General features: G+C 47.1%; 2 protein-coding genes across 2 annotated transcripts; one reads left to right on the top strand and one right to left on the bottom strand.

Annotated features, from left to right (window-relative positions):
* The first annotated feature begins 1,192 nt into the window (after positions 1–1,192).
* LOC133917409 (F-box/kelch-repeat protein At1g80440-like) lies at positions 1,193–2,683 on the top strand. Its single transcript, XM_062361312.1, has one exon. It carries the CDS (start codon positions 1,458–1,460, stop codon positions 2,547–2,549), a length of 1,092 nt encoding a protein of 363 aa, XP_062217296.1. The 5' UTR covers positions 1,193–1,457; the 3' UTR covers positions 2,550–2,683.
* Positions 2,684–5,191: 2,508 nt separating this feature from the next.
* Positions 5,192–12,238, bottom strand: LOC133918608 (uncharacterized). The gene is made up of 5 exons (XM_062362561.1): positions 12,035–12,238; positions 8,816–11,009; positions 7,317–7,437; positions 6,602–6,661; positions 5,192–6,507 (listed from the first exon to the last, which is right to left on the bottom strand). Exons 2-5 carry the CDS (start codon positions 10,936–10,938, stop codon positions 5,491–5,493), a joined length of 3,321 nt encoding a protein of 1,106 aa, XP_062218545.1. The 5' UTR covers positions 10,939–11,009; positions 12,035–12,238; the 3' UTR covers positions 5,192–5,490.
* Between the last annotated feature and the right edge of the window lie 211 nt (positions 12,239–12,449).

Genomic DNA, 12,449 nt, shown 5'->3' with positions numbered 1-12,449 from the left:
ACGTACCGCTGCGGTACCAACCCTATGGGAAATCCTCTAGCTGTATATATATCGGGGGTTTTTTTTCCTTCTGTACCAGGGGCTCTATCTGATCTGCAGCTCCTGGTTCTTCCGAGTCAATTTCTTGGATAACCTTGAGGCCACTTGCTGATGGCTAAAGGCAGTGGAGCATGATCCACAACACTACAAATGGGGATAAAAGGGTCGACATCAAATGATCAAAGTGCACATATATGATACGTATACGGAGCAGAGGCTGGGCCCTCGCCGTTGGCTCCTGGGCGTAGCTTGCCTCTTCTTCGTCATGCCATTCTCCGTGGTCCACCATGCCACTGCCACTGCCCATCTCCATCAGCAGACGCCTGGATCCTCTGTTGTGGCCGACGCCTGATCTCCTGTCTCCAACCGGCGACGCCGTGAGAGAGATCCGATGCAGGAGTAACTGCATGCATGGTTGCATCTCACTGAAGATATGTGATGGCGTGCCACTGTTAGAAGTGCATGGTTAGTTATCTCCATACAACGTGTAACTTGGCTGGGAAGGAAGAACAGCCCAAAAGGATCATTATTTGTGAACACAGATAAAAGAGGGGTGATCCAAATCCAAGAGCTACTCTTATGCAATATCTTTGAACAGATTTACAGTACATATTGAGAAGAAGGGACACCTGATGGGAGACAAAGACTCTTGCTTGATATGAAGCACTAATTTATAATCCGAGTTTTAGTCTTGTTTTGCTGCATGTCTAGCTATTAGAACTGTATCCTTTCGGTTTCTTGATCATCATTTTATTTCTCTAGGTTAAAGACCTATTTGGTTCGTACTTAATAGTGCCACAACTAATCTTATCTAAATTAAGTACGTGATGTGTGGATCAGAGCCTAACAAAACATGTCTTGCTATATTTATGACAGCCAATGAAACAATGAAACAGTTACTTAAAAACCTATAATATGATTAAGCTTAAGCGTGACAAGATTAGACTAAAACAAAACATGTCCTAAATCTGTTGTGAGCATTCTTACGGTAAGAACTAAATTCCGTTATTCTATGATGGAAAAAGGTTCCCGTGTAAAAAAAAATATTTATAATCCGACGGCGACAGATACCCAAACAACGCCGAATCAGGTTACTCTACGCCCACCTATGCAGACCCACCATTAAGCACAGGAACCTTTCCAAAACCAACGGGGTTGCACGGTTTTAAACAAACCCGAGGCCCCGCCAAAACACACCGGAAACGAAACCCACCGCCGCCGTCTCCGTCTCCGTCTCCGTCTGCCTCCGCCTCAATCTAATCCAGTCGGTTCACATCCTTAAACGCCCAAATCCCTGCCTATATATCCCCGTACAGCTCACTCTTGCACAAACCACAGCTCATGAGCTGATTCCCAGTCCAAACTCCGACCACACACTTCGCAAGCAAGAAGCGGCTGCAAGCTTAGAGCCATCAGCCATGGACGACCTGATTCCGGGGCTCCCGGAGGATTTGGCCCGGGAATGCCTGGTGCGGGTGGGATTCGAGCAGCTCCCCGTGGCGCGCTGCGTCTCGCGCAAGTGGAAGGCGGAGGTGGAGTCGCCCTTCCACCACAGCCTCCGCCGTCCCCGCCGGCTCCTCGCCTTCGCCCAGGCCCGCCCCCCGCTCGCCGACTCCGGTCCGGCCCACAAGTATGCCGCCTCCGCGGCCTCCTCCTACCGCCTCGTGCTCCACGACCCGGACGCCGGCACGTGGGCCACGCTCCCGCCGCCGCTCCCGGGCGGCCTCTCGCTCTTCTGCCAGCTCGCCGCGGTCGGCGAGGGCCCGGGGAGGAAACTGGTGGTGCTGGGCGGATGGGACCCGGAGACGTGGGCGCCGACGGGCGCGGTGTACGTGTACGACTTCCTCGCGGGGTGCTGGCGGCGCGGCGCGGAGATGCCAGGACCGCGGAGGTCGTTCTTCGCGTGCGCGGCGGACGCGGCGGGCGGGCGGGTGTTCGTTGCGGGGGGCCACGACGAGGAGAAGAACGCGCTGCGGTCGGCGGCCGCGTACGACGCCGAGGCCGACACGTGGGTGCCGCTCCCGGACATGGCGCGGGAGCGGGACGAGGCCAGGGGTCTCTTCGTTGGCGGCAGGTTCCTCGTGCTCGGCGGGTACCCGACGGAGGCGCAGGGCCGGTTCGCAGGCTCCGGCGAGGCGTTCGACGCGGTTGCGTGGTCGTGGGGGGCCGTGCAGGAGAGCATGCTCGAGGAAGGCGCGTGCCCGAGGACGTGCTGTGCCGCGCCTAGCGCGGCGAGGAACAGGATGTATATGCTCCGAGACGGACAAGTCGTGGCGCGGGAATTGGATGGCGGCGCATGGCGACAGGTGGCGCGCGTGCCGGAGGATGGGCGCGCGGTGACAGCCGTCGCAGCCATTGGGGATGGCCGTGTGGTCGTGGTCGGCTCCGCGTGCCATGGCGCCGAGCAGGCCGTGTATGTGCTGAGCGAGAACGAGGCGAGGCTGTCCTGGGCGCGCGCCCCAGCGCCACCGGAGTTCGCCGGGCACATTCAGGCCGCGTGCTCTGTATAATACTACGTGTAGGCAACGTACCGTAGAGATGTATATACGTGTACGTGTATGCGCGCAATGCGCTAATTGGCTTGTGTTCAATACATACGTTTTGCACGTATTCTTGTTGTAACTAGAAGCGCAAATTTCCGTCATTTGGCTGCAATGTTGTCGATGTGCAGATAATCTCGATTTACACGACTTTTTCATCTAGAGTTCCTGGTGCATATCCAGTCCTTGATCCGCCGTGGAACTGAATGGAACTGCTGGTTGTACATCGTGTCATCCAAGTGAAACTGGGGGCAGCCGCGCGTCAAGTGGATGAACTGAAATCTGGCTGCAAGTGGGAGCAAGATCCGAAGCCTGATTCGTTCGGGGAATCAGCAACCCGCGGCCAAAAGTTTTTCATAATTTATGCCTGCGAGATGGGCGCCCAATGGGCAGCAGTTCCCGGCACGGAAGCCGTCAAAAGTGGCGTCCATTCCGCCGCCGGCAAGCCGAATACGCGAGCCGGAACCATACAATCTGACGATTTTTTCTACAGGAAGCGTATCGGCGAGGGTAATGCGCCGTGGACCGGCTGGCCAGGGCCAGCCCGTGGTGCAACGCTGTGCGCTCAAGGTTTCATGATGAGATCGATTCGCCAAGATAGTTTCCTCCCCGCCCGTACCATGAACTGATGGACGGATGAGGTTGCTCGTCGGAGAGTTGTCAGCGTGTGGTTGCAGTCATTCCAACTTTTTTTCTTCGTTTTTTTATTTCATGTATAATTTAATCTCAATAATTTATATTTAGAATAGTATTGTATTTTCGTACACATTCAACAATTCAAAATACTCGAGTCAACAATTTGCAAAACCTAATATAAAAATTGTAAAGACATAATTCAACATTATCAAAAACCATGTTGAACAACCTGCGACACATAATATTACAATTCTAAAGACCTAATTAAACATTACGAAAATCCATGTTCACCAAGTCATAAGGCCTATTTCAATAATTTGCGATAATATGTCAACATTTTGTGTGCAGTTTGTTGAAACAATGTATTTAAATTGTTGATATAGTACATTCAAATCGTTGAAATATCCAAATGATTCATACTATATTCATATTGGATCTTGTTTTGTTACATTAATTACAAACAAACACAATGATGCAAACGGTTTTCAAAACAAACTTTTGGTTTGAGAGAAAAATATATTTAAAGCATGAAAACATATGAAATCCCATCAAAAACCCCTAACCATCCTCCTTGGCCAATCACGACGTGCCGCATCACCGACCAGGTCGATGCTCCCTGTCAGTCGAGATTTTTTTATAAATTTGGAAAATCAGAAAGTTACAAAAATAGTTGTCCATTTGTAAAAATATAAAACGTACGCCTAATTCTGAATTTTTTCGAAACGACATCTATTTTAGAACTTTTATTTTCGAAATACAAAAATAAAAAACTCGTCAGTCGACCATGCATAGGAAAAGTGGCTGCGGCGTGGGGAGAACGGCGTACACAGATGTTATCATGAGCCGGCCCAAAATATGAGGTGCATTGGGGGCCCTGGATATGGGGGCCCTGAGCGGTCGCCCTTGTGACACAGGCCCACGAACAGCCCTGTCCATCGTGGGCGTAGGGGCGGGGCAGGAGGCCGGCTTCGTGGTCAGAGGAATAGAAAGGGTGGGGGTTGGGGAGCAAGCGCAGCGACACCGCCGGCAACGGCGACGGTGACGTCGTGTCCATGTCCGAGCGGCCGCAGCCGGTGGAGTATAGGAAGTAGTTGTTCCACCTCTGGACACCCCAGCACTGCAGATGGCAACACGGAGGAGCGCGAAGGGGCCCTCGGCGGCGAGGATATCGGGCTCCATGGCAAACTCCTCCGGGTCCAGGCCAAGGCAGTGGACGCAAGAGTGGGACACGCAGGTCACACTGATGGGTTGTACATCCCTCGTGGCGGCCTGCACGGACGGTAGCGGGGTTCGCGTGGTGGTCGGAGATGTAGGCTTGAACGTCGAGGAGGACCTAGCTCGGACGGCGGCGAGGAGCGTCATCGCTCGGCCGTGGCTGAAGGTTTGGACAAGCGGGAGGAACGATGCGCCTAGCAAGTTCTTGATGAGCGCCATGGACACGGAGCAGCTTCTCTTCTCTTCTCGCGCCTGGATCTTGCATTGATCATTGTGGCTGCGCGGCGGAATCACTTTTGGAAAGCTTTACGCAAATTAAAGTTTGATCCAAATGGGGTGAGAAATGGTGAGAATTCGTGGCCTTTTACGTTTCAGGAATTTTCGTTCATATCACCAAACCTCCTTTGGTATCCACAAGGGTATTTGTGCGAGCTCAGAGCCTCAGACAAGATGTAAACAGAGCACCTGACATCTCAAAATAGCAACACGGCAAAAATAGATAGCCAACACCACATCTTTGTAATCTTGTGCAAACGGACAGAAGCCAACACAACACTATTGCATGATAGTGGAAAGTGTCACAAAAACAGAAGAACTCGATTGCTTGAAAGGTCAGGAACAATCCCATCATTCCATGGGAGACATCCGATAAAATAAATGGCACAAAAAGGTAGCAGCATAGTACCGCTCGCCTCAACATCAGCACGCAAGGTAAAGTTCGACGTACATATACGAATCAGTGCATGAAATGCCACTTAAAAAGGGTTTAAAACGAGCAAGTTTTGATGCGCACAAGGTTTCGAAAATTTCAGTCCTGCGGTACATTATTGTTGTTGTTCGCAGTGCCTACGAGCACAGGCTGAACCGACGAGTAACTATTGTTCAAAACTTAGGCAAAAGAAGTCCTAAGGTTTCGATTACAACCGCAACTATTTAGTCTATCCAGATTACATCCTTTGTACGGGTGTACACCACTGATACTTACATGAATGGCGAACAAAAAACACCCTACAAGTGACGCTAGCAGCTACAAAGAAAACCAAATGAGTTTTACAATGTTCTATCTCGGTCTCCATGCCAAACCACCCGCGCTGCCAGCGTCATAGCCCTGGACGCTGCCATTGCTGGGCATTACACCATACTGCGGTTGCTGTACATTGTTACCCACCGGTGCAGCGGCGGTGCCAGCCACGCCATGAGCCGGCCACCAAGCATTCGGCTGCTGCCAGGCTTGCACAGGCTGGTGCTGCTGCGAAGGGAGTTGCTGGGTCCGGAGGTAAGCCTGGGGCAGTGGACTGACTGGCACCTGAGGCTGCAGTGCGTTTGGACTGAGGTAATGCTGCTGTTGCTGCTGGTGATAGGGGCGCACTTGCTGAACGGGAGGTGGTGGAGGCAATGGCAGTTGCTGTGGGGCGGGTGGCAGCGGTGGCTGCCTTATTTGCTGGTAACTAGCCTGGTTGGGGTTCCATTCTGGTATATCATCATCATCGTCATCATCATCCCAGGGATGGGCTTGAACAGATGATCTTTTACCATACTTCTGAACCAGTTCCCTCATTTGCTCTGCTGGGCGAGCAGAGGTTGGTACATGCTGCCGGCCCTTGTAGGCATGTGCAGTTACATTAGCAGCAGGGTTTGACGAGTTAACAAAATTAAATTCAGGAAGATCGTCCTCATCCTTAGCAACACCAGGGCCAAAGCCCGGAGGGGCATCATCAGTTACATCCTCCTCGTGGTGGTGAAGCTGATTGGGAAAGCCTGGTGGTGCACCATATGAGTTCAGAGGCAAGGAGGGCCCAGGGGCCAAATTGGTAACATGTGGTTTCCCAAGGATTGACTGCCTCTTGGAACCATCATGTCTACGGTGTGAGGGTACCCTAGGAACATTGGGCCTCCGCCAGACGACGACTCCAATGAAAGATGTTCCTGCCACAGCAAGGCTCTTCAAATGCTCCTTTGGCAAGTGCCGAGAGAGAATCTCCACGGTTTTCCCTTGAGAAGGGCACAGGTACAGCTCTATTCCATCTGCAGGTTCAGCTAATCCTACTCTCTCATCTGAAATATATGAATCGATGGTCTGCAGAAGAACAAGCAAATTTAGTAAACCCAATCCTCAAACTTCTATTAAGCTAGCTCTTGCAGTGGTGAGTAACAAAGAATAGAAAAGGAACCTGCGAGAGATGTTGGCGACCACTCTCCGGAGAACCATCCTTCCAACACAGCTCAGTTACCTACCAAAAAAATTACCAGGTAGTTAAATCGATGAAATGGATAACCAATGACTAACCACAGGCAGAGCATATGCAGATTACAAAACACAAAAATGAAGGGACTCCAGTATGAATGATAATCTAGAACTATTCACAGCTTCTACCGAATAAATTGGGTGGCTATGCCAAATGACATCATATATCATGATGCCCAGTTTAAGGCCCAAGGTATCGAGGTCCGGGTGATTACTTAAAATTCCCACATGATTCTAAAGTTCAAACAGGGTATAAGTTGCGCATTTGCAATGTGTGACATGCAACGATGCAAAGGATGTGGTTTGTTTAAGTATACAGTGGACAGACTAGAGGTTATCCCGCCAGAGTAAAAGTCATGGTTATGCTTATCCTACAATCTGTAACCTCAGGATTCTGCAGTTACCTATAGTAACTAACACAGATCCACAATTCATCAACATATGTTTAATCTCAAGTATGCCCTAGCGCTCAGCTCTGGATATATAGGCCACTGTGCAACATGGCAACCATCCACCAGGTAATTAGACACAAACATAAGGCATTTTCACATACAATAAACTGCACATATTAAGCCATGTCTTTCCAGTGAGAAGAGCATATATAAACAGATTATACATTCAGAAAAAAGGGTTAGAATTACCATTATAGCACGGCTTCTAGATTTGGGAAGCTGTTCGACAAACTCTTGAAAAGCACTGAGTTTAACTCTCCCCTTGATCTCAACAAAGCTGCGCCACTCTTTTAGTGATGGCTTTTCACCACTGGAAAAGTAAAATTTTAAGACATGTTAGCAGCAGTCCAGATAAAATAACTACATATACACAATTCCATGCATTCACTAGTTTGCAGGCAATTAGCATTCACATTATTACTAAACAAATTAAATAAATCATGCAAAGTAAAAAAATATTTAGTCCAATAAAATTATGATACATATTATTTATATCACAAAGTTGATACACATTAGATGAGTCCCCATCTTTTCTGTATAATTTACCAAACCATACACCCTATCATTTTCAAGTTAAAACCAGTACCCATATCCTTAGGTATCATAAGAAATGATCAAGAGGAAAAAAGAAAAATGAATATATTAAAACATAAGACAAGAATTGTCTACCTTACACGGTAATCAATAAATAAGGTTCATACATCAAACTAGCAACAAAGATAAGAACAAACAGAAAATAGAATTAACTATTACTCCATGCATCCAAGAATCAAAGTGAAGACGATAATACAGTTACACTTGCCAGACGATGGCCCTATAGAATGCATATAATTTGACAAAAACAAACGGACCACGAAATCGTGAGGTAGCACCATGTATTTGGCTGTTAGCTCGATATGTCATTATGTAGTCATGTTACAAAACAATTAAAAGTGGATGTGTATTAGTCAGTGATTAAATAAGAATGGATTTTCTCATTTCAGTCATGCTATTTTCTAATGACATTTTAAGTATGACCATTGCCCCTGGAAGTTGATGAGCTTCGTTTGGCATTGCACTCACTTTTGAAAGCACTAATTCAGTTATAATTTTGGATGTAGCAGTTGATTGGAAGCATCTTTTGCGGGACTGTACAGAAAAACCCTACTTGAATTAGTAAAGATTCACGTATCTACCTAGATTCTACAAAGCTACCCAGCAGAATAACTGCAAAATGGCCCAAAATAGGATGTTCAGGTGGTTAAAGAAAACAGTAAGTCAAAGCAAATGGACTGTTAACAGTTCTCTTCATTATGAGTTGCCCTTAGGTGCTGCCATATAAAGCTAAATTTAGACACTCATGCCGTTGGTTGCAATAATAAAATGTTGCTTAACTTTCTCACATGAAGGTGTATTTGCATAACTTCAAACAAAAATATTATTAAATGAGTCCTGAACAAACAAGTTTTTTTCCTAAACAAGAATGTTACTGATTCTAAGTTCATAAAACACTCTGGCTTTGTAACAAAAAATAACCTAATAATGGTCTTTAATATGGCCAAGAGAATGTGATAAAGAATATTATTCTGCAGAGCTTCAATTTGATTTGAAAAGTGCAAAAAAATGAAGACAACGAAGAGTGTGTTAGATCAACATGACATACTAATGCAAGGAGTGTCATCCAACGGAAAGTTGCAGATGAAACAAACCTTTTGAAGATGGCAACAACATTAGTGAGTGAAGACATTGTCAGTTGGATTGCACCCTCCCATATACTCTCACGTACTATAGGAATAGTAGTTGCCTTACTGTGCAGCATAGAATCAGGATTAGAAACACTATCAGTAGATGTTTTCTTGGCTCCATCTTTACCAGGAGAGGATTTGATCAGCTCTCCTTTGTGTGGTTCGGTAAGATCTGAATTCAGACCCGCTGCATGTTCAGGTGACTCTAATTTGGGCTTGCTGTTAACCTGTGGAGATGGCTTATCAGATTCAGATGTAGTCTTCTCTGGTGCAGAAGCCTTTTCTATCTCAGGAAGTTTCTTGGACTCCAAGGTGGTGTCAGGTTCCTCACAATCATTACCATCTTCTTGCGGTGTCCCAACTGAGAGATCAACAAAAGGTGGCTCGGAATCTAAGCCCTGCATGAATTCATCTAACGAAGGAATTGGTGGAAGATTTTCTGCGTCTTTCATGTCATCCAAAATAAGATCCTGCATGATATCAGCTTTCTCGTTATCAATATATTCCAGATCACCTGACAAATTATTGTTGTCTGTCCCACCATCCTCATCTTGCGAAGTGCTATCAGATGCCTTGTCTTTTTCTTGAACACCTTCTTTACCATCGTTACTTGTTTTGTCATTGGACTTGGTCTGATCTTCGACAGCTTTTGACGGAATATTAGTAAGATTACCCCCAAGCTCAACCTCCACCGACATACCATCTGGTTCTTCTACTTCAACTTGGAACTCTCCTTTGTGTGTTTTTCTAACCAAACGCCTAACATCAACTTCAGTATTAGGAAGGACAACCATTTGTGAAAACTCTTCCGCTTTAGCCAACCGCCACTCTGAGAGCTCCTTGGAAGCAAGTTCCTCCGCAGTCATTGAACAGAGGCGTTCAGGCGCAATATCTCCAGACAAAACCCTCTCTCGCAGCTCAGGATTGCTTTTGTCTTTCAAATTGAACAAAAGAGATCTACCTTTCTCCTTATACTTCTTATTAACTCCACCAAATAATTTGAACAGCTCCTCTTCAATTCTATATGCCAAACTTTCAGCCTTTTCAATAAGGCTATCCTTATCTATCGCTGCCTCATTGGCAGCCTTTATTCTTTTTGACTCAGACTCTGCCAGAGATTCTGTAACCTCAGGGTTCACATCAGAAGTTCTCGGCCTTTTTAAATTAGGTTCTGTATTAGGTTCAGAAACCCCAGCATCAAAATCAGAAACCCAACTAAGTCCATGACCTTGCAAAAGCTCATCTGCAACAACCATACATTGACCCAATAATACATCTTCTGAAGAAGCATGGTTTGACTGTTGCTGCTTGTCATCATTTGTGCTTGTGATCATGTTCGAAACTAAATCACTGTTTAACTTCTCATCTTCCTCGCATATCTTGGCAGCTACAGTTGTGACCACAACTGAATTGGTTGTGCTTGCATCTATTGATGTGATTGTCACTGGATCCTGTACTGCATCTCCCTCCACAGGTTTCATTTTGTCTGCAGACCCATCAGGCTGCACATTCTCAGGAGATTGACTTTTATTTTGCCGATCAGAATCCATTCTCAGTGCAGCAGCAAGTGACTCCCTGAACTTGGACCTCACAGATTCAAGTTGCTGAGGTTGGACTTTTGATGGTGGTTCCCTCTGTGCAGAACGTTTACTAGATGACTGTGACGGTGTAGATTTTAGCATTTGAACCTTTGGAGAAGCAACTGTCTGCTGCAATTTCCTGCCTGCAAACGATGGCGAGGGTTGTGATCCAACCATTGCTGGCAAAGATGTTTGAATATTTAGCACCTGCTGGGGTGGCCTCAATGATACTCTACTCAGTAAAGGCTGTGCCCCCAAAGGACGTGAAGCCTCTGGCCTGGAGGCACAAGCTTGGACTGGTTGTTGACTCATAGGAACAATATAATATGAGCTAATTGGTACCGAAGCTCCCATAGAGAACATCGGTTGTACGCCCCAGTCACCAGGCAAGGATGGATAAAAGATAGAGGGATACTCGGCCTGATTAGATTGGCCATTTGAAGAGGGCAGAGGTTGAGATCCCATGTTGGTTGACATGGGTGCCTGTCCTTGCTTTGAGAACTCCATTATGAAACCTCCTTTCAAAACTCCCAAGATTCTCAGCAAAATAGCTGTGTTAGCTACCACAACCCAGATATCTGAAAATGAGTCAAATAAGTGGTCACCTTAGATCCATGAAACAAAAAAAGCGTAAATTCTGAGTGTTGCTGTGTTACAAGAAACTATGCACTAATTCTAACTGTCTGAAGCATAAAAAATTAAGCAACTAAGCACCTGTTCAGATAGGGGGATTGGGATCCAAATTATGACGACTATGTTGAAATAAACCCAAAAAAACCCAGAGCAATCAACCTTATCCAAACACTCCCTAACTAGGAAATGCATATGAAAGCATTGTTCTTTTGCAAAAAGTGGAATCTCGCGTGAACCATAAAATCTGATACAGTGGAGCATTGCAATTACTACTACAAGTGCACAAGCATTGTAATCTAGTTAATGGTAAAACCAGTCCAAGACACTGTTGTGATACATACAACACTGAGAGCTAAAGTGCCAACATGGCAGCATGTACTACAAAAAAATGCAGACATGCAGTACTTTTGACCTAAAATGAACAAATAGAGAAACAATATTTGATGTTCCATTAGCAAGTGAAAAAGAAATGCGCCTAGTCAAAACAGGATAAGTAGAATGAAGGAAACATAACACGGATCAACCTCTCCACAGCCTAAGATAGTAAAACGTGCATCTAGAAGATCAACTGTGCAGGAACCATGCTGGATCAATCCTCCCATGATGAACGGAGAACGCGAAATAATCAACAAAGCGGGTTCGATAATACAAATATCACCATCCTAAACCCTCTGCACGCCGTGAAGCGGCAAGCGCCAAGGAGCAAAAGGGTCGCCCTCACGCCCACTCAGCACATAGCCACGCGCCGAAGATGGATCCCCAAGACGGCTAGCCCTAGGCCAAACCTTCCCGCGTATCCTCCAAGCCCAATCCGAAAAAACTCAAACGACGGGAAATTCCCCGCTCCCCGCATCCACCTGCGACCCAGAGCACCACGCGGAGGCAGAGAAACGCCATAAAACCCACGAGCACCGATCGCCCGCGACTCGAGTCGGATTAGTTCGGGAGGAGGAGGGTGGCTCCACCGTACCTCGGGTGACGGAGACGGCGGCGGGGCGGCGCCGCGCAGCGAGCCCGGCGGCCGGTGAGCGCCGTGGTCGCTGCTGCGGCGGCGGCGAGATCGGGATCGGGAGGTCGGGAGATTGGGGGTTTAGGGTTAGCGATGCGAGGCTGCGAGCTCGTCGGTTTATTAGTTTTCCATGTGCTGCTGGTGCGTGTGGATGGTGCCTGAGGCAGCCAGCCAGGCGGTTTGTTCTATTTGGGCCTTGATAGCGAAATAAATAGGCTTCGGCCGTCACTGACAGTTGGGACCATGCTTTTAGTCGGCCATCACCGGGTTGTGTTGGGCCACAGGCCCACTGTATCATTTTAATTCTGAGGGATGGTCTGAACACTTGGGCTAGACACATATTCAGAGCATCCTGCTATAATGTAGAGTACTCTAC

This window comes from Phragmites australis, chromosome 5, assembly GCF_958298935.1.
Source record: "Phragmites australis chromosome 5, lpPhrAust1.1, whole genome shotgun sequence".
Lineage (NCBI taxonomy): Eukaryota > Viridiplantae > Streptophyta > Magnoliopsida > Poales > Poaceae > Phragmites > Phragmites australis.
The sequence above is the reverse complement of the archived record's forward strand: the minus strand, read 5'-3'. Positions and strand labels throughout refer to the sequence as shown.

Coding starts and splice junctions, on each gene's coding strand:
- LOC133917409 (XM_062361312.1), top strand. CDS start 1,458: ATGGACGACCTGATTCCGGGGCTCCCGGAGGATTTGGCCCGGGAATGC.
- LOC133918608 (XM_062362561.1), bottom strand. CDS start 10,938: ATGGAGTTCTCAAAGCAAGGACAGGCACCCATGTCAACCAACATGGGA. Junction 7,438..8,815: donor GTTGTTGCCATCTTCAAAAG/GTTTGTTTCATC, acceptor TTACTTTTCCAG/TGGTGAAAAGCCATCACTAA. Junction 6,662..7,316: donor CTAGAAGCCGTGCTATAATG/GTAATTCTAACC, acceptor TTTTTTTGGTAG/GTAACTGAGCTGTGTTGGAA.